Source organism: Neomonachus schauinslandi, chromosome 5 (assembly GCF_002201575.2).
Source record: "Neomonachus schauinslandi chromosome 5, ASM220157v2, whole genome shotgun sequence".
NCBI lineage: Eukaryota > Metazoa > Chordata > Mammalia > Carnivora > Phocidae > Neomonachus > Neomonachus schauinslandi.
The window spans coordinates 98,447,688-98,470,933 of record NC_058407.1 but is presented as its reverse complement, the minus strand read 5'-3'; the positions used below and the strand labels follow the sequence as shown (position 1 = coordinate 98,470,933).

The 23,246-nt window shown below is 35.8% G+C and overlaps 1 protein-coding gene across 2 annotated transcripts in view; it reads right to left on the bottom strand.

Annotated features, from left to right (window-relative positions):
• The window catches only part of C5H12orf4 (chromosome 5 C12orf4 homolog), a 45,995-nt gene that overhangs the window by 3,871 nt on the left and 18,878 nt on the right, over positions 1-23,246 (bottom strand). Inside the window, exons 7-11 of one of the 2 annotated variants that reach the window (XM_021690552.2) lie at positions 19,871-19,977; positions 17,798-17,995; positions 16,853-16,981; positions 12,476-12,550; positions 7,605-7,807 (exon numbers count right to left, since the gene is read on the bottom strand). In XM_021690552.2, the coding sequence (XP_021546227.1) occupies positions 7,605-7,807; positions 12,476-12,550; positions 16,853-16,981; positions 17,798-17,995; positions 19,871-19,977 (712 nt within the window). The remainder of the gene's footprint in view (positions 1-7,604; positions 7,808-12,475; positions 12,551-16,852; positions 16,982-17,797; positions 17,996-19,870; positions 19,978-23,246) is intronic. The other variant, XM_044914957.1, reaches the window with a different exon arrangement.

The following is a 23,246-nucleotide window of genomic DNA, read 5'->3' as shown; positions in this document are numbered from 1 at the left end:
TAAGCGAGAAGAGTGGCAATGATTTACATATCTTCAAATCTCATTAAAGCCTGGTTTAATAGAAGACATCTGGATTCTTATATCCACTCTGCATTTAATCTGTTGTGTACAGCCTCTGGAAAAACTCACTGATGCTCATGAAAAAATGAGAATGGAAAAGACAAATAATGCTTTAGTATCATTATGAAAATATTTTAAATCTTGCTGAGCCCCAGAAAGGGGCTAAGATCCTAGGGGGATCTTCAGAACACAAATTTAAAAACTGCTGTTTTATAGAGTTAAGGTATTGTAATTTATTTAAAATTTATATACATATTATTTTTTAAGTTTTTTTTTTAAAGATTTTATTTATTTGACAGAGAGAGAGAGAGTGAGACAGAACACAAGTAGGGGGAGTGGCAGGCAGAGGGTAAGAGAGAAGCAGGTTCTCCACTGAGCAGGGAGCCCAATGTGGGACTCAATCCCAGGATCCGGGGATCATGACCTCAGCCGAAGGCAGATGCTTAACCGACTAAGCCACCCAGGCACCCCTTAAGTTTTAATTTACATTCCAGTTAGTTAACATACAGTGTAATATTAGTTTCGGGTGTACAAATATAGTGATTCAGCACTCCCATATAACACCCAGTGCTCATCACAAGTGCACTCCTTAATCCCCCCACCCACCTCCCCTCTGGTAACCATCAAGTTGTTCTCCATAGTTAAGAGTCTGTTTCTTGGTTTACCTCTCCCTCTCTTTTTTTTCCCCCTTTGCTTGTTTTGTTTCTTAAATTCCACATAGGAGTGAAATCATATGGTATTTGTCTTTCTCTAACTGACCTATGTTTAGAATAATACTCTCTAGCTCCACCTATGTTGTTGCAAATGGCAAGATTTCATTCTTTTTTATGGCTGATTAATATTCCATTGTATATACAGACCATATCTTCTTTATCTACTCATCAGTCGATGGACATTTGGGTTCTTTCCATAATTTGGCTATTGTTGATAATGCTGCTATAAACATTGGAGTGCATGTATCCCTTCGAATTAGTATTTTTGTATTCTTTGGGTAAATACCTAGTAGTGGGAACCCTCTTGCACTGTTGGTGGGAATACAAAGTGGTGCAGCCACTCTGAAAAATAGTATGGATATTCCTCAAAAATTTAAAAATAGCCTATAATCCAGCAATTGCACTACTAGGTATATTTATTATTTTATTATTTATAAATAATATAAATATAAACATGTTTTTCTGATATATTTCTAATATTTATTATTCCATCAATGAAATTATATATATGTATGCATGCAAGTATATGTATATGTGTGCCATGTATACATGACAGACAGTATATATATACCATCAAACTGCCAAGATTTCACTAAAGAATCTCTATTTGCTGTCAGTCAAAAAACCCTGAGTACATGTTTAATCTTTCTACTGGGTGCAGTAAATGTGATGCAATAAACAAATTCATAGCCAAAAAAAAGAGAGAAAGAATCACTACTGATCCCTTATTATTAACTAAACTCCATAGTTCATGCAGATTTCCTTAGTTTTTATCTAATGATGTCTTCTGTTCCAGGATCACATCCAGCATACTATACTATATTGAGTTATAATGTCACCTCAGGCCTGTGAGTTTCTCAGACTTTCCTTGTTTTTGATGACCTTACAGTTTTGAGGAGTCCTGGTCAGGTAAGGGATGCCTTCTACTGGAATTTGCTGTTTTTCTCATGGTCAGAGTGGTGCTATGGATTTTGGTAGGAAGACTACAGAGGTAAGGAGCCATTTTTATAATAGCATATCAATACACCTTATCAACATGATTTATGACTGTTGACATTGATCTGGATCACCTGCTGAGGCAGTGATTCTCAGGTTTCTCCACTGTAAAGTTATTCCCCTCTCCCGTTCCCCAACCTTTCCATAACATACTCTTTAGAAAGAAGTCACTCACTGTGAACAGCACACATGTAAAAGGTGATTTTTGCTTCCCTCCCTGAAGAATGAGTATCTATATAAATTATTTGGAATTCCTCTGCATTGTTTCTTCTCCCCTATTTATTTATTCAATCATCTGTTTACAACAGTATGAACTTATGGGTATTTACTTTATACAATGGGTTATAATTCAATGATTATTAATTACCAAAACTTTTCTCAGTTTTATATTCTAATTGTCCTTACTGGTAATAATTCACATTAGGGACCACTCCCTTTTTTCATAAAACTTGCCTGACCCCCAAAACTGAGAGCTTTTCCCCTAAGGTCAGGAACAAGACAAGGATGTCCACTCTCATGACTTTTATTCAACATAGTACTAGAGTTCCTAGCCACAGCAATGAGACAACAGAAAGGAGTAAATGTATCCAAATTGGTAAGGAAGAAGTAAAACTTTCACTATTTGCAGATGACATGATACTATATATAGAAAACCCAAAAGACTCCACCAAAAAAAAACCACCAGAACTGATAAATGAATTCAGGAATGTTACAGGATACAAAATCAATGTACAGAAATCTGTTGCATTTCCATACACTAATAATGAAGCCGTTGAAAGAGAAATGAAGAAAACAATCTCATTTACAACTGTACCAAAAACTGTAAGATACCTAGGAATAAACCTAACCAAAGAGATGAAATACTTGTACTCCAAAAACTATAAAACACTGATGAAAGAAATTGCAGATGACACAAAAAATGGAAGACATTCCAACCTCATAGAACAGAAATTTATATTGTTAAAATGTCTATATGACTCAAAGCAATATAAACATTTAATACAATCCCTATCAAAATACCAACAGCATTTTTCACAGAGCTAGAACAAACAACCCTAAAATTTGTATGGAACCACAAAACACCCTGTGTAGCCAAAGCAACCTTGAAAAAAGAAAAGAAAAGCAAAGCTGGAGGCATCGCCATTCTGGACTTCAAGTTATATTACAAAGCTGTAGTGATTCAAGACAGTATGGTGCTGGCACAAAAACAGACACATAGATTAATGGAACAGAATAGAAAACCCAGAAATAAAACCACAACTATATGGTCTTTGACATTAATCTTCAACAAAGGAGGCAAGAATATGCAATGGGAAAAAGTCTCTTCAACAAATGGTGCTGGGAAAATCAGACAGCAATATGCAAAAGAATGAAACTGGACCACTTGCTTATACCATACACAAAAATAAACTCAAAATGGATTAAGGATCTAAATGTGAGATCTGAAACCATAAAAATCCTAGAAGAGAGCACAGGCAGTAATTTCTCTGGTATCAGCTGTAGCAGTATCTTTCTAGATATGTCTCCTGAGGCAAGGGAAACAAAAGCAAAAATAATTGGGACCACATTAAAAAAAAAAAAAAAAGCTTCTGCACAGCAAAGCATTAACTAACAGAACTAAAAGACAACCTACTGAACAGGAGAAGATATTTGCAAATGACATATCCGATAAAGGGTTAGTATCCAAAATATATAAAGAACTGACACAACCCAACACCCCAAAACCAAATAATCCAACTAAAAAATGGACAGGAGACATGAACAGACATTTTTCCAAAGAAGACATCCAGATGGCCAACAGACATGAAAAGATGCTCAACATCACTCATCATCAAGGAAATACAAATCAAAACTACTGTGAGATACCACCTCACACCTGTCAGAATGGCTAAAATCAAAAGCTCAAGAAACAAGTGTTGGTGAATAGGTGGAGAAATAGCAACCCTTCTGTGATGGGGCACCTGGGTGGCTCAGTTGGTTAGGCGACTGCCTTCGGCTCAGGTCATGATCCCTGGGTCCTGGGATCGAGCCCCGCATTGGGCTCCCTGCTGGGCCGGAAGCCTGCTTCTCCCTTTCCCACTCCCCCTGCTTGTGTTCCCTCTCACGCTGTCTCTCTCTCTGTCAATTAAATAAATAAATAAAACCTTAAAAAAAAAAAAAAAAAAAGGAACCCTTCTGTGCTGCTGGTCGGAGTGCAAATTGGTGCAGCCACTGTGGAAGACAGTATGGTGGTTCCCCAAAAATTTAAAAATAGAACTACCCTACAATCCACTAATCACACAACTGGGTATTTACCCAAAGAATACAAAACCATGAATTCTAAGGATATATACACCCGTATGTTTACTGCAGCATTATTTACAATAGCCAAGCTATGGAAGCAGCCAAAGTGTCTATCAATAAGATGAATGGATAAAGAAGATGTGGTATATATATGCATGGAATATTATTCAGCCATAAAAAGAATGAAATCTTGCCATTTGCAACCACATAGATGGATCTAAAGAGTATAATGCTAAGCAAAATAAGCTTGTCAGAGAAAGACAAATACTGTATGATTTCACTCATATGTGGAATTTAAGAAACAAATGAACAAAGAAAAAAAAAAAGAGACAGACCAAGAAACAGCCTCTTAACTAGAGAACACACTGATGGTTAATAGAGGGGAGGTCAGCGGGGGGATTGGTGAACTAGGTGAAGGGGATTAAGAATACACTTATCTTGATGAGCACTGGGTTGTTATATGGAAGTGCTGAACCACTATACTGCACACCTGAAACTAAAATAACACTATATGTTAACTGCACTGTAATTAAAATTTTTAAAAATGTCAATTATGATTATAATTGCAGACAGTATCTTCTAAAAAATAACAGGCCATACTTTGACTATTCAACTTGAATCTTCTGATTAGGGTAAGGTTGAACTGCAGAGGCGATTAAGATTTAGTTGGTATATGTCTTAAAAGTTTTATCAGAATTATTTTCTGAGTTCATACACCCATGGGAGAAACTGAAAAACTATTCTTTACCCTCAAGTATATGCCTCTGAGGTACCTGAAGTACTATTAATCAGTTTCTCAGTCATTATCTGAAGGTGAGGAACAGTCTGGCATTCTTATTTTTCACGTTCAAAAACAATGGGTTAGGTACAACCACTTTGGGAAACTATTTGGTTGTAAATACCAAAGCTAAACATACACATACCGTTGACACCTAACAATTCCATCCCTAAGTCTATACCTAACAGAAATGCCAAAATCTATGCACTAGAATGTTCATAGCAATGTAAGTCATAATAATCAAAACCTAGAAACTACCCAAATGTCCATAAATAGTAGAATGCATTGCTAAATAATTGTGGTCTAATCACACAGTGAAGTAATATCTAACAATGTGAATGAACAATCTACAACCACAGACAATAATAAGGGTAAATTTTGCAAACATAATTATTGAGTGAAAGAAGCCAGATACAGGAATATGTATATATGATTCTACTTATATAAACTACAAAAACAAGCCTAAGTAATCTATGCTTTTCAAAATGGAAAAAAATGGTTACCCTCATGGAGAGAGTGTGGTTTACCTGACTGGAAGGGAGCATGAGGATGGCTTCTGGGGTGGTGATAATGTTCTGTTTTATGATCTGGGTATTGGTTACATGGGTGTTAAGTTTGTGAAAATTTGAGCTATATGCTTATGTATACTTTTCTATATGTGTATTCTACTCTAATAAAAATTTAAAAACAAATAACATCTTCATCAACCACAATTATAATAACTAAAACCTTTAAGTCCCAAATTATTCAGTAAGTTAACAACAAAAAAGAAAAGGAAATCAGGAACTTGATATTCTTGGCTTGCACGTTCATTCCATACCTATCAGGTTAGATTGGCACCAGTATGACAGTATCTTAGATTACAAATATCTATAGAGATAAACTGGTGATTATCAGGATGTCTTTCTTTTCGCTGATAGATTTTTTCCTTTTTTTTTTTTTAAACTGCAATTAATTTCTACAGCTCTAGCTACCACAGAACATGGGCTGTTTCAGACATTATCGTCATTACTGTGCACACACTAAAATGTGGTAACCGAGCGTCTAGAAATTCTGTTTGTTAGAGGAAGTAAACAACACCTGAAAATGCTTTGGGACCCTTGCATGAAAGCTAAAACAAAGATTAACTCTATATCCTGTGCAACGTTGTCTGAGTTTGTAGAATAAACTTCTTGACCCGAATGGATGTTTAAATACAACAAATGGGAGGATCGCGGCTCAATATACTTTTGTGAATTAAAATGGACACTCTGGAAACAAACTTAATGTCCTGCAGCTGGCTGTCCCAATTTAAAACATGTAACTTTTGTAACATTGTGGGAGAGGGAATGCTAGTAGTATCAGATGTCTGGAAGTAAATCCAAACTTAGTGACTTTTGGAAATACTGTTTTTGAGGTTGTTTCCCACCTACATATAACCATTTTTATAAACTGGTTAACCAGGAGTCCAGCTGCAGGAATGTTTGGATGTTTCCTTGCGGCTGGAATTCATCACAAACTTTGTTATTCTCCAAACACTTTTATAGATGGACTAGTTAGTGATAACTTAACAATGGCTAAACATTCCTGATGGAACTAAAACTTTATAAAGCTACAGTTGAAAAAACCCCAAACAAACCATGTGTGTTAATCTCTCCTGATACCATATTAGGTATGACTTAGGCTATATAAGTGAATGGAATGATAAATCAGGCAGTTGGATACACCTTTCAGAGGATGGAGCCAGAATTCTCTTAATTGAAACAACGTGTCTGATGAAAATACAAATGGGATGTAAGTGGTAAATCATTTAAAATCACCTCATCTTACCTGGAATTGATTTTGTGTGTGTGTTTACATAGGGTATTGCATTTAAAATGAATGAATTGAAATGTTTTGCTCTAAAAAGCAGCATTTATACATCTTTTATTTCGAGAAATAACTTTTAATAATCAATGATCAAACTTCCTTCCTGACACTCACAATTTGCATTAAGCCATTTCGTTTAAAAAAAAAAAAAAAGCCACCTCCAAACCAGCAGGCCCCAAGTTGCTGATGTGGGTCCTTCATCACCAGGCTGACCACTAGCTTTCCCAGAAGCACTTGACTGCACCACCACTGTTTTGAGGCTACTTTGTTTCTCCAGGCTATTTGAAATTGAGTTTTGGTCTTTGTATTATTTCTTCAGCTTATTCCCTCTAACCAGTTTTTATGTGGATGAGAAGGAAAACAGGAGAGAAAGCAGTCACGGGAAGATTTTTTTCCTAAATATGCAACAAAGCACAGTACATAATAAAATGAATGGATGATTATGCCACATTTTAACTGTAGAAGCCAACACTTATATTATCCAAAAAGCATCCTTGAGCATCTTTGAGAGAATGTTAAAATGAGGCTGGCTTCTTCCTGTTGCCTATTAATGCATACTCAGAGAATGCAAACTAATTTTAATGTTAGTGTAGGCCAAATATAAATGTGGAGGTAAATCTAATGCTACTTAAGACAAAAATGGAGGAAGAGGGAGAGAAGTAGGGGTATATGTCTTATCCAAAGCTAAAGCTAATTCTGATTTTCTAGTTTACCTACTATAAGGCTATAATTCTCTGAACATAAATGGTTAAGGATTATTCACTATTTTGTATCATATGTCACTCCGTGCTATTAACCAGATAGGAGATTCAAAGGTCCATTAGTTTTTTAAAAAGTGCTTTTAAAATGTAAAGTGGATTATTATTACTACATAATATTGATGGTTAACATATTTATAAAATTATGGTATTCTTCTATCTGCTTACCTCTGACATATCATGCACCAGTAAGAGAGGTATGCTTATTGTTGTGATGTCATGGGTACAGCAAACCTTGAGTATATTTCGGAGTCCCATAATGGCAGGATCTCGAGCAGTGATGTTTCCTGATTTCACATTGTCATCCACACAAAGGTGGAAAGCAACATGTATTTCTGAGAGATTAGAATGCCGTGTAATGTAAAATTCTCCTGTGAACACCAAATACAATCATGATTTTCAAATGAATAAATCACATTCATCAATAGGCTTTATAAGTAACTATAATTAGGGCAGTCAATGAGCTGAACTAGGAGAGGTGTATCAGGAACCTATGTTGGGCTCAGGTAGCAAATACAGCCATTGCTCCTTAATTCTTGGAAAGGTGATGAAAAAAAGAGACAATAGCCAATTTTGCATTAGGTTCACAAATTGGTATGGTGACCACCAAGTCTTAAGTAAGTAAATCAAATGAGTACTTTTTGATGTAAATGCTCAAAATGTCCTACTTAACTCAAAGTGAGCATGTAAAAAAACAGGTTGCTTGATTACCTCTCTTCCCCACACCCTAAATCAGCATTCTCCATCTGAATTTGTGGATCTAATCTCCCTTCAGTTAGTTAATGGCACAGGACAAAACACAGAAGTTGCCCTTAATTACTTTCTATATCTCAGTATTTCTTCCCTAATCCAAATACAATTCATCATCAACTACTTTAAGTAATATCTCCAACAAATATCTCAAATCTGAGATACTCCATTTTAATTGCTATTACCCTACCTCATGCTCTTACCCTAGTTCATGCTACCATCATCTCTCACCTAGGTTTTTGTCATAGCCTCTTAATTAATCTCTCTGCTCCCAGTCTTGCCTACCTACAAACCATTTCCACATTTGCAGCCCAAACAATCTCAATATAAATCAGATTATAAAACTCTGCTACTTAACATTGTCCAACAGGCTCACACTTCATTCAGAAAACAATCCAAGCTCTTTACTGTGGTTCCCATGGCCTATGTGACCTGGATACTGCCTAGCTATCTGTCCTCTTGTCTTACCCTCTCCTCTGTCCCAGCCACACAGGCTTTTGTAAAGTTCTTCAAACATATAGAGCTTGTTCCCAAATCAGGGCTGCCTTGTCCAAGTTTTTCCCCAAGATTCTTATACGGCTGACTTCTTTTTACAATGATGTCTCAGATCAAAGGTCACCTCCTCAGAGAGCTCTTCCTTGACTGTCTCATCTGGTATAGGACACCCCTCACTTCTTCTTCTCCACATTGTTCTGTTTTATTTTCTTCTCAGCACTGAAATTCTTTGAGATTATTTTATTTTTAAAAAATTTTTTTATTTAAATTCAATTTAATTTATACTGTATTATTAGTTTCACAGGTAGAATTCAGTGATTCATCAGTTGCGTACAACACTCAGTGCTGATCATATCACGTGTCCTCCTTAATGCCCATCCCCCAGTTACTCCAACCCCCACCCACCTCCCCTCCAGGAACCCTCAGTTTGTTCCCTACAGTTAAGAATCTCCTATGGTTTGCCTCCCTCTCTGCTTTCCTCTTATTTTTCCTTCCCTTTCCCTATGTTCATCTGTTTTGTTTCTTAAATTCCACATGAGTGAAATCATATGGTATTTGCTTTCTCTGACTGACTTATTTCACTTAGTACAATACCCTCTAGTTCCATCCATGTCATTGCAAATGGCAAGATTTCATTCTTTTTGATGGCTGAGTAATATTCCATTATATATATGTGTGTGTGGGTATAATGTGTGTGTACACACATATATCACCTTTTTTATCTATTCATCTGTTGATGGACATCTGGGCTCTTTCTATAGTTTGGCTATTATGGACATTGCTGCTATAAACACTGGGGTGCAGGTACCCCTTCGGATTACTATGTTTGTACCCTTTGGGTAAATACCTAGAATGCACTTGCTGGGTTGTAAGGTAGCTCTGTTTTTAACTTTCTGAGGAACCTCCATAGTGTTTTCCAGAGTGGCTGCACCAGTTTGCATTCCCGCTAACAGTGTAGGAGGGCTCCCCTTCCTCTGCATCCTCACCAATATCTGTTGTTTCCTGACTTGTTAATTTTAGCCATTTTGACCAGCGTGAGGTGGTATCTCATTCAGGTTTTGATTTGTATTTCCCTGATGCTGAGTGATGCTGAGCATTTTTTTCATGCGTCTGTTGTCCATCTGAATGTCTCCTTTGGAGAAATGTATGTTCATGCCTTCTGCCCATTTCTTGACTGGATTTTTTGTTTTTTGAGTGTTGAATTTGGTAAGTTCTTTTATAGATTCTGGGTACTTGCCCTTTATCTGATAAGATATTTGCAAAGATCTTCTCCAATTCCGTAGGCTGCCTTTTAGTTTTGTTGACTATTTCCTTTGCTGTGCAAAAGCTTTTTTATCAAAGAGACCATTGTTTCTGCTCAATGACTACAGGGATTTTGTCTATCTTGTTTAATGTTCTATCTCCAGCACACAGAACAGTGCCTGGTACATAGAAGGTACTTAATAAGTATTTGTTGAATGACTTGAGGAACAAATGTTTATAGACAAGCCTTAAAATCCATGCTTCCTATAATCACTCCATTTTCTATGTAGCCACACTAGCCATCAGCCTTTATATTCTACAGTTTCTCTCAGTATAAATATGTAAAATATACAAGCTTATAAAGAATATGTTTTTACAAACACACATGCCTCCCTGGAAATTCTGATATGAAAATTCTAGAAAAGCTTTGCTTCTAAGAACTACACTTACATCACTAACCCCTGCCCTCACAAATTCTGCTTCCCCTTGCTTCAAAGTCATTATCTTAGGATTTTACTTATATTGATTTATAAACACAGAGTATGCTTAAAAATATTTGATATACATTAGCACAGTGTTTACTCATCTGTAGTTACCAGTGTTTGTAAGCTGTATCCATGGATGCCATTAACAGGCCCCATACAAGGGCCTTTTTTTTTTTTTTGACTTAAGATAAAAGATGAAAAGAAGAGTACAGTTACAATTACCCTGGAAGGCAATAAAAGATGCAGACTGCCTATCAGAAACCTGGCAGACTGTATGAGACAGTATCATTCTGGGCCCAGTGAAGTATATTACCTCCTCAACTCTAACTGATCATTGAGATGAGGGGAGTGGCAGCATTAAATATGGCCTATGGTCCAGTGGTGAGGCAGATGACTTAGTGAACGAGTCAGGTGCTCCTAATCCCCAAATTGGCACTGCTTTGTTTGACCTTACATGATTTGTCTCTTGGCCTCATTTTACCCAGTAGTGAAATGGGGATCATGGAGCTGGCAGTGGTCATCAAAATAATATGATATAGCAGAAGAAGGACTAGATTGGGTATTGAGAAAATCTGGTCTCTAAGCACTTATTGGCTGAGTGATCTTGGGCAAATCAATTTGATTTATAGATCCTCTGTACTTCGTGTAAGAATGAGAAAAATAATGCCTGACTGCTTTTCTTACAAAGCTGTTGTGAGAGTTAGATAATATAAACCATAAATACTTAGATAATGATAGAGCAAACCTCCTGGTAATAAATATATAAATAAAACTGTTTTCTTTTTCAACCTGAAAACTTAAAAGCATTTGTGATTTGGATCTTTCATCATCTCTGGTAAACTTTCTTGCTGTTGGCATCCTTTAACAAATGGAAATTCAGATGCTGTCAGCATATCTAACCCAATAGTTTGATACTCCTTTTCTAATGCGGACTACGACATATCCTCCTGATTTGGTGGTAATAATGTGATACTAACCTATAGGCTCTTCCCAAAAAGGAGCAAGGAAGGAAATAAATATAGCAAGAGAGAGGTAAGTTGAAAAAAAACCCACACATCAGTACCTCCGGAATAGGTAATGAGATTGGCACATTTTAAGAAAGCCACAAAATATGGATGATTTAAATTATGGATCTGTGCAGAGAAATACAATAAATCCTGTCTCAATGAAGATATTTTTAGATAGAGAGGAGGACAGTTTCCTGTTCCACAAAGTGGAGGAAACAGCATGTGGTGATGCAATCCTGCCTCTAACATTACCCACGAAGGTAGAATCTCTGAAGGCGGGAGGGAGTTCGGAAGCTGATGACCACAAGCTAACTGACTGGGACTGACAAGATGAATACCAGAAAGTGACATGCTATTTGCTTATTAAATGGAATGTGACCTACATGTAGAAAATCTGGGGTAGAAACACTGAGGAAACAACCTAGTTATTTAGGAAAATGCAAACTTTACTAGTTAGCTCAAAAGACTTTATGCTTGTGAACAGATACGCCTTCCTTGCTATACTCTGTCATCTGAACACTACAAGATCACCAGAGTGAATTCAATCTGGAAGAGGATCAAGAGCCTGGATTTCCATTTGATAAATAATCTATCTGAAAATAACAAAGGATATTAAAGAAATGGGAAACAGGAACAGTTATGGGGAGGTGGAAATAAGAAAGATTCTAAATTATATGACTCATGTTCTTTCCACAAGTTCAACTGTTTCCGTCTCTAGTACTGTTTATATTTCAGAGTAAAAATGACTTCTTGCTTCATTTAAGAAACTAAGAAACAATGTATAACAGAAGAATTTTAAAATAGCAAATGGGATTAAATTTATGCAATTGTCTGGACAATTTTTATTGTATGGATCTAGAAAGTCAGTACTAGTATAAGAATAAAGATTTAAATTGCAGAACATCTGTGAAAGTATATTCTGTAGATACAATGTTGTTTCAAAGTGATACATTGACAAACTTCTTATAATGTATACACCATAAGAACTTTTATTTCAAATCTATGATCTCCATGGATGTGATCATAAGAAAATTGCAATTTCAAATAAAATACTACTTACCAGGTAAAATATTTAAGTAGTTTCTGTCAGCATTTTTAGCCTTATCATCATTTCCTCCATTTCGGTTTCCAGAATCTATTCATGAGATAATACAACATGAAAGAACATAACAACATATGAAGACACATTTAATTCTACTGCTCCCCAAACAATCACAATAACAGCAAAAATTTACTAAGGATAGCTAGGTGCCAGGCATTCTGATACATGTTTTACATGCATAATCTCATTTAATTCTCACAAAACCCCTAAAACACAACCTCATGAGGTAGATACTGTTACTATCTTCATTGTATATATGAGGGAACAGAGGGTTACATAAGTTAAGTAACTTAACCAAGGATGCACAGTAAGTGGCAGAACCAGGTCTTGAACTCACATACCCAGATTCCAAACCCTATGGGCTTAACCACATTTGACTTGGCAGTACCCTATTTTTCATCTGGGAGGTTCAGGGCACTAAATTAACTACACATAAAACAACTTCATTAGATAGTTGTAGAGTGGCCATCTTTATTTTTAGAATCTGAGTCACTGTTGCTGATATAACTTGTTCAGGACTACAAGCAATGGTTAGTAGTACCAGGAATCACTTGATATTCAGCCCATTCTGAAATCTGTTACTTCTTATCTGACACCATATACAATTTATTTCAAATAGATACATGAGACTTTGTTTCAAATGGGAACTTCTTGTGTTAGATATTCAATAGTTGTTTTTTCTTTCTGGAAGGCATGATATTATTTAGATGGATAAATACTGGTAAAATAAATCACAATTGACCATACATTATTATAATTGGACACAACTTATTTTACATATGTACATGTATTTTTTTTTAAAGATTCTATTTATTTATTTGACAGAGACAGAGACAGCGAGAGCAGGAACACAAGCAGGGGGAGTGGGAAAGGGAGAAGCAGGCTTCCTGCAGAGCAAGGAGCCCGATGTGGGACTTGATCCCAGGACTCTGGGATCATGACCTGAGCCGAAGGCAGCTGCTTAACGACTGAGCTACCCAGGCGCCCCTGTACATGTATTTTTAATAGATTTCTTATAAGAGGCAGATGTATCTTCTACCAAAACTCAAAAATGCAGAATGAATATTAGCATTCAAAGCAGCTATCTTTAAGATGGTGTATATGTATTCCAATTAAATACAAAACTATTTGGAATGGCTCTCAGCATCAGAGTATCACTTGAAAACAGTCAGAACTTCAAATGAGTAAACTGAAAATACCAAGGGCAATTATGCTTTCAAAAATGTTCTGAATGAAAGTAATTTACTATTTTTACTTAGCGACTACTCGGAATAATTGATTATATCATTGTACCTTGTAAAATATTTTGTCAATAGAGGGAGAAAGAGGCAGAGAGAGGAGGCTCTGTGTTGCCAGAATCTATATTTAATGTAATAGTCTGTCTCTCATACAGAGCGATACAACTGATAGGCTTTTTTTTTTTTTTAAAGATTTTATTTATTCATTTGAGAGAGAGACAGACAGAGACAGAGAGAACACAAGCAGGGGGAGAGGGAGAAGCAGATTCCCCACTGAGCTGGGAGCCGGACATGGGACTCAATCCCAGGACCTGGGAATCATGACCTGAGCCTAAGGCAGACGCTTAACCATCTAGCCACCCAGGCACCCCAGCAACTGATAAGTTTTGAATAAATGTCTGATCATAGCACAGAAAACAAAAGAAATGATAAATAAGGACTCTAACAATTTTGTTTACATGGGGTATGAACAAACAGAATCCCTACTAAGTGAATAAGAGAGAACAGTTCACAGCCTATTCCCCTCTCCATGTTTTAATGGTAATACCTTGTAATATTAAGAAAATTACTATTTTTCATTTTTAAAAAAATGTATATAACATGTACACAGAAAACAAAATTGCTTTTGGCTTGTTATCGTGGATTGTAGAAATATAAAGATTCTAATATAATGAACACAGTAAGGAAAACAATGGAATGCCTTAGAATAAATAGGTACTTGAGTATCAGGATGTAAACGTGTAGAACAAATACGTGGGTGTGCACAGAAGAGGAAAAGACAGAGAAAGTATTTTCACTGAGCTCTTCTATGACAACATGTGGGTTCCTTTCAGAAAGTTGTCTTTTATAGACCTGCTTGTTTCACTGACTCACTTAAACCACAAAATAGTTGCTTGAACAAGAACAAAATAATACCATGATTTACACACATTGCCTTAACTGTATGTGGTTTGAAAACTTCCTGTCATTTGCTGCACACTTTCTATCTCTCATAAATATACTTAGAATCCTCCTCCTTCTCCCACACCTGTCATGATCTCAATCTTCATGCTTTTAGTCACTACTAAGAATAATATTAAGATATTTCTGATTACATCACTGCTAGTTTGAATGAGATGGAGGAAGAAGATGGCAGAAGAATAAGAGGACACACTGGTATTTTCTGAAAGGTCCTTTGTTATGTTAGGATACATTTCTGTTATGACTTCCTCACACAGCCTGGCTCTGTCATATATGACACACAGTGTCACAGCAAAGCCACAGTTCCCTAGAGTGGGAATATAAACTAGGGGTGAGGCTATGGAGAGCAACAGCTAACACTATCAAAACTACCAATGTATGTACCCTTTAACCAAGTAATTTCTCTTTCGGAGTCTATTCCTAGAGATATGCTCACACATGCACAGTGATGTACACATAAGGTGATTCATGCGTTATTACTTATAGTAGCAAAAATGCTGGGACAGATTAAATGTCTACCATGGAACTGATTAATAACAGGATGCCTTGCAATGGACTACTATGGGGCAGTGGAAAGCTAATAAGGATGTTTTTTATGCACTGATACGATATGATGGCCAAAATAAATAAATATTCAGTAAAAGAAGCAAAATACAGAAAAGTGTGCAGAGAAAGATGCTACTTGTGTAAAAAGGAAAAATAAATACAGTCACACACATACACGCATGGATACACATATAGACATAGGTCTGGAGGTACAAGGCAGCCTTGGCTGCCTCTGCGGGGTGGGGGAAACTGAATGGCTGGCAGACAATTATGAAGACCTTCACTGTATGCTCTTTTGTACAGTTTAAATTGTGAATCTTGAGACTGTTTTACCTATTTAGGAAATGATTAAAAAATAAAACAAGTTTTTAGAAGTCTAGTGAATATGGAAACCATAGTGAATGCTAATCAAGGTAAGTCTAGAGAGCTACCTTCTAGCATCAGGAGAAAGGGAGAAATTCTACAAATTACATTCGGAGAGGAACAAAGACAGCAAGCAAAGATAAAACAATATCTCTTTGCTTACTACAAAACACAAAACATATGAACCAAAAGTACTATGATGGTTTCTTTTAAACACTACAATTGCAAAACAAACCAACAAAATAGACATCCAAGTACCAGAGGAAGATTTAAAAGTTTGACCAGCCACACTTTAGAAACCTGCCATGTTTTATTTTTTGGGCAAGACATCAAGTTTTTATTAAAAAAATAAAATAAAATACTGAGTATGCATTAAAGCCAAATAAGAACATATACTGTTATTTTATGCCTGTGATATAATATGAAATGTCTGAAAAATAAGAAACATGCAACTTACATATATTTTTGAATGGATATTACCCTTATATTTAGCTCTTAACTAAAACTTATGATGCCAATTTAATTTATAAAGAAACTACTTTTTAAACTTATATTTTTCAATTAAAAAATAGAACTCTGTAATTTGAGCCAAAGTTCTTTCCTTTACCCATATCTTCCCTTAAGTCTAAGAATAAATAGAAATCTACAGAGAGATGCCACGAACATTTTCTATAGCTTTAAAAATAATTTTCCAGCAAATTTCTCAAATAGTTAGAAAGGATATTTATATTATGGATAAATATGAAAAAAAAAAAACAGGACATAGTTCTGGACATAGTAATTTTTCAAAAGAACAATCAAAAACAACTCTTATAACTGACTTCCTACTACCTAAGAGGGATCAAAGGTAGAACATTTAAAAAGTGTATTTTGTGCTAACATTTACTCTCTCTCTTCAGTGCCCTTTGAGGTAGTAATTATGTCCACTTTAGAGATACAGAACTTGGATCAAAAGACCACCAACTTTCCACTGAGTACTTTAGAGTGTAACTACAGAATTTAAATTTAAAGACAGTTTTTGCTAAGGTTATTGAACAAAGTCATGCAAAGAAGGAAATTAAGAACAGAAGTCAAGCTTTTAAAGATCGTGAATTTTGTTCTTAATTTCTTTCTTCCACTTTTCCACCAATACAACTTTCTGTATTTTAATAATGGTCCACATGCTATTAGAGTGCTTAGGGACAGAATACACTGAAAGTGAAATTTTGAAAAATTTAGTTTTACTGACCATGTGATTCTTTCAACTTACTCCTTCGCTGGGTTCTAGCATAAAGTACCACCTGCTGGACAACTTGCAGCTGCTCTTCAATTCGGGGAAAATGGAAGTCAGTACATTCTTGGCAAACTGTGGCAAAATCTAAAGAACCCAAAACATTTATGAACTTCTATAGATGAACTATCAAATATTGAGTATTTACTTACAGACAATGAGAGCTAGCAGAATAAAATATAAAATTCACAAATATGATTTCTTATACTTGCCCTTTCAATACTTATGTCTTAAGTTAGGGGACAGAGATTTTGTTTGAATCAGAAACCTAATCTCCCAATCACTCAAAAGAGCAAACAATTAATAGACAAGGAAATTTTCAGATAATTCCAAACCTTCTTTAAATAATAGTTACTTTAATCATAATCCAGTCCCCCAAATGCTGAAAAATACAAGAAAGCTCTTTTATTTATGCTGGGAAATAAACTCTATTCAAGCTTCCTTAAGAAGTTACACATTTCAATATATATAAAGTTTTTAAAATAATCATACAAAGTGAACTGTACAGAGGGAACATAGAATTATACCTAGAACATTTAAGAAATATGTTATCTAAAAAACCTAGGAAGGAAGGACAAAGGGATGAACTAAAATACACTGAGCCAGGATCTGCTTCTGAATTGAATACATTTGTGTCTTGATTATTCTTTTTGTTATGCCTTGAAGCAAGAATCCTATAAGAGCATTACTTATGATAAAATAGAATTTTAAGAAAAAATATCCTGAAGCACTTTACCCATGCTGAAGTATGAAAGAAATCTAAAATAGCCATGGCTGGGTATGTGTGTTGCTTGGCTACTAGAATACCAGGGCTAAATTTTTTGTTTTTCTGTAATTCCTTTCTTTCTAAGAATGGTATTAAAGGGGAAATTTAATGAAGCAAATATGGTAATGTTAACTTACCTCTTTTAATACCACTATATGAATTGATTCGATTATCTACTAGTAAAACCAGGCCACACAGAGACGTGGAATAAAGCGATAGGGCAGTCTGGAGTCGATGGAGCTTCACGCCACTTCGATGATTTCTTTTGTGCTTACAGAAGTCCAGCATATCTGCTCTCAGCAATCTCAAATTATGCATGGTCTTCAACTGGGCTCCTGGGGGGTGGGCAACAGTCCCAGAAAGAAACTCAGACAGCTGCAAAAATCCACTATAACAGGATGCAAATCTCTACGGCAAGAATTCAGATAAATCTGTGCTACAAATAACTAGAAATAGGCCTCGCAATTTCCCATTCTGATAACTATTCAGATTTAACCTTTCTATTTTTAAAAAATAAATATTAGCTAAAACAGAAAATGTGTAGCCAACAAACTCTAGAAGCAGGACATAATTTTTTTTTAATTTAAATTTTAGTTAGTTAACACACATTGCAATATTGGTTTCTGGGGTAGAATTCAGTGACATACAATTCAGTGTAGAATTCACTTACATACAATACCCAGTGCTCATCACAACAAGTACACCCCTTAATCCCCATCACCCAACTAGCCCATCTCCCACTCCCCTCCCTCCGTCAACCACCAGTTTGTTCTCTATTGTTAAGAGTCTCTTATGGCTTGTTTCCCTCTCTCCTTTTTTACTTTCCCCCCTTCCCATATGTTCATCTGTTTTCTTTCCTAAATTCCACATTATGACTGAGATCATATAGTATTTGTCTTTCTCTGACTGATTTATTTCACTTAGCATAATACACTCTGGCTCCATCCATGTTGTTGCAGATGGCAAGATTTCATTTTTTTTTTTTTTTTTTTAAAGATTTTATTTATTTATTTGAGAGAGAATGAGATAGAGAGAGCATGAGAGGGGGGAGGGTCAGAGGGAGAAGCAGACTCCCTGCTGAGCAGGGAGCCCGATGCGGGACTCGATCCCAGGACTCCGGGATCATGACCTGAGCCGAAGGCAGTCGCTTAACCAACTGAGCCACCCAGGTGCCCAAGATTTCATTTTTTTGATGGCTGAGTAATATTCCACTGTACATATATCTACCACATCTTCTTTAACCATTCATTGGTCGATGGACATTTGGGCTCTCTCCATAGTTTGGATATTGTTGATAGTGCTGTTATAAACATTGAGGTGCATGTACCCCTTCAAATCTGTATTTTTGTATCCTTTGGGTAAATACCTAGTAGTGCAATCGCTAGATTGTAGGGTAGTTCTATTTTTAACTTTTTGAGGAACCTCCAAACTGTTCTCCAGAGTGGCTGCCTCAGTTTGCATTCCCACCAACAGCGCAAGAGGGTTCACCTTTCTTGGCATCCTCACCAACATCTATTGTTTCTTGTGTTGTTAATTTTAGCCATTTTGACATGGGTGAGGTGGTATCTCATTGTGGTTTGGATTTGTATTTTCCTGATGCTGAGTGATGTTGAGCATCTTTTCATGTGTCTGTAAGCCATTTGGATGTCTTCTTTGGAAAAGTGCCTATTCATGTCTTCTGCCCATTTCTTGACTGGATTATTAGTTTTTTGGGTGTTGAGTTTGGTAAGTTCTTTAAAGATTTTGGATACTAACCTTTTATCGGATACATTGTTTACAAACATCTTCTCCCATTCCATAGGCTGCCTGTTTGTTTTGTTGACTGTTTCCTTTGCTGTGCAGAAGCTTTTTATCTTGATGAAGTCCCAAAAGTTCATTTTTGCTTTTGTTTCACTAGTCTTTGGAGATATATCTTGAAAGAAGTTGCTGTGGTTGATATCAAAGAGGTTACTGCCTATGTTCTCCTCTAGGATTTTGATGGTTTCCTGTCTCACATTCAGGTCTTTCATCCATTTGAATTTATTTTTGTTTATGGTGTAAGAAAGTGGTTCAGTTTCATTCTTCTGCATGTTGCTGGGAGCAGGACATAATTTATAATTAAAAACAACATGGGTACATTGTACTCATATGCTAGGGATTTTTCTCTTACAGCATAAAAAAAGCTTCCCAAGTTATAATAAATTACGCCTGCAAAAAATGAATCCACTTACCTAAGTGAATGGTAAAACTTTCTTCCAACTTTCTCTGCTCCTCATAAATCCTTCCATTTGCTTCTACAGATTCTCTGAACTGACTTGGTTGAACTTTAATTTCCTCACTGAAATTAATAAAATTATTCATATGCTTTTTTGGTCTATTTGTCCGGAACTTTTCTTGAAGGAAAGAAAGCTTTATAATGAAATGAGACAAAACGACAGCTGAGAGTACCACTTAATTTATTCCTAAACTACTCCTTAATCCATGGTAATAAGAAAGAATCATAAACACCAGAAGTTCTTAAAATTCCTACTTGTTTTTTGATTTCTTTACAGTAAGTATTGCATATTATTCTTTCCAGTCATTAGAATATCAACTCATGTGGCCTAAGAGAATGATTAAATGAAGTGATTAACTTACTACTTTAAAATGGCATATTTTAAAAAAATATAATATATCCTGTATCAAGGCTGGCTCTAGGAAAAACTAAAAAAGTTATAGAAATAAAAATTAAGAAGTCAAATAAAAGGAATAATAAAAAAGATGAAGTTCATTTTGATGTATTCACATCTTCTATTTTTTTTAAATCTTTTCCTGCTTTTTTCCCTGCCAACATTCTCCTTCCATTCAAGGACTTTTCCCTTTGCTCTACTCTGTTCTTGTTTATTTGCTGAAAAGGTTTCCATGGAGGCACTGTACAACTGTACAACTGTAAATTCAAATTTCATGGTATGCTGAAGATGATATAAGTCTATAATAGTCATTTTGGACCACACGTTTTGGGTTATTCCAAAGAGTCTCATTAGTCTCACTAACTTCATTAGGATATATGGCAAATTTAAACTTAAAAATAAATTTATATTAATAAAACATCCTCATTGTAGGATTTGAAAAGCCACAAGAGATTGCTGCTCCTTCTCTAACAACAAGAAAAAGCCAGATAATCTATAAAATCCTAACTTTTCTGAAACTTGAGGTAACATGGCAACCAAGTAAACTCAATTCTAAAATGCAACACACCCCTCCAAGGGCAGACAGGAGACACAGTTTTCATTTTTGGCAGAGCATGGCAGAAATGAATTGCTGTAATGTAAAGAGGTAAAAAGAAATCGCTAAAATTTTAATGAATTCTTAAAGGCCAAGTGTGGGCTAGCATGTAAATTTAGAAAAGCTATGAGCCTCAGGCACGAGGGAGGTTTGCATGTACTTGCAAACTCTTTTCCATTGGTCTCCACCAGGTGTTTCCAAGAAAACACTGGAGGCAGTCCAGGAGACAAGGGAGCCCCTTGAGTGGCACAGGTAGAAATGCTGACAATGCTCCAACCCAAGCTCTAGAGATACAGGGCTTGCCCAAGACTGAAGCTGGACAAAGACAACAGAGACCTGTTCCCCACCCCCAACTATGAATCTAGCACCAAGTCACAAACAACAACAGTCTATTCCTCAAGGGTAGAGCAACAGCATAGAGACCTCATGCTGTGGCACAAGCCTACAAAGACTCCTGAAAGTGAGGATGGAACAGAATGACAGGAAAAAACCCTCTAGAACCCAAAGCCCCATTCTAAATACAAAGTGGCAGCAGCTTACTACAGTAGAAAATGAAGCCTGTGGTATCACTGAAGGAACAAAAACCAAACTCAGCTCAACTACTGACTAGGGTGGCATGACCTTCACATTAATGGCCTGTTCATTTCTGGACATAAATATTATTTACCTTAGTCTCTTCTAATACACACAACAAGCATTTACCTTTTAAAAAAGAGAGACCCAAAAAAGCAAGCAAAAGAAACAAATAACCCATTGTCAAGAGATAAAGCAATCAACAGACACAGACTGAGAGATGACCCTGATACTGGGCATAAAAGAAAAAGACTTTCACATAATGATGATCAATATGCTAAAAGATCTATTGGAAAACAATACACAAGGACACATAAGGAATTTAAGCAAAGAGAGAAAGGAAATTAAAGTACTAGAAATAAAAATATGATGTCAAATTGATGATCACAGATATCAACTCCTTTGACAGGGTCATCAGCAGACCACCAACTTATTTTATGATACCACCATTACCCTGATGCCAAAACCAAATGAAGATATCGTAAGAAAAACAAAACTATACACCATCATATATATATATATATGTTTATTCATTATTTTATAGGAGACATATTTACTTATATAATATATATGAAATAATACATCATGACTTATGCATATAAATCTTAACTATAAAATTTCTAGAATACTACTGGGTAATAAAAAGAAAAGAACCATTCATAAATGAAACAACATGAATAAAAAGCATTATGATAAGTGAAAGAAGCAAGACACAAACTGCTACATAACAGTTTGATTCTATTTATAAGACAGTCTGAAAAAAATCAAAACTTCAGGGACAGAAATCAGAGCAGGTTGCCAGGAGCTGGGAAAGAGAAAGGAATGAGTTATAAAGGTATAGAAGTGAAATGCTATATCTTGATGGCAGTGATGATTTCATGACAGTTAAGTTTGTCAAAACTCATCAAAATGTAAACCTAAAAGAGGTAAATTTTAATTTGCATAATTTACCCTTCAGTAGGCCTGACTTTTTTTTAAAAAAAGCAAAAATAATGGCTAAAAATAAAATGCCACTTTTATCAACTTCTTATAGGAGTTCTATACGGAGTTGAGTTGAAAACAAGTTTCTGCTGCCCAAGGAAACTGCTATTAAAAGAAAAGCAAAACTGACAAAGTCACAGTAAAAACATTCTTTCCTAGGAATACTTAGTTTGTAAAAGCAGCATCAGCTAGAGGCCAATATGTACACAATGGAATTGATTCTATAGAGTGAATTTCTGAAACTACAGCAGCAAAGCGAAAGATAATGTTTATAACAAGGGGCTTTCTCAGCTTCCCGAAATCAGTGACTCTCCACATTTCCTTTTTTTTTTTTTAAGTTCAATTAGCCAACATATAATACATCATTAGTTTTTGATGTAGTATTCAATGATTCATTAGTTGTGTATAACACCCAGTGCTCATCAGATCATGTGCCCTCCTTAATGCCCATCACCAGACTCTCCACATCTCTGACCAAAACATACAGTATATACTTTACATTCTGGCTTAATACACGCATTTATTTATAAAAAGCTTCATGTATGATGTGCTCTCATATTTCTTCCTTATTCTACTCTGCCATACTTTGTTCCATTCCATTGCATTCGATCTCATTTTATTGCGATTTTTAAAATTTATTTAATTTCTTTAAAAGATTTTATTTATTTATTTGACAGAGAGAGACACAGCGAGAGAGGGAGTACAAGCAGGGGGAGTGGGAGAGGGAGAAGCAGGCTTCCTGTGGAGCTTGATTGGGGCTTGATTCCAGCACCCTGGGATGACCTGAGC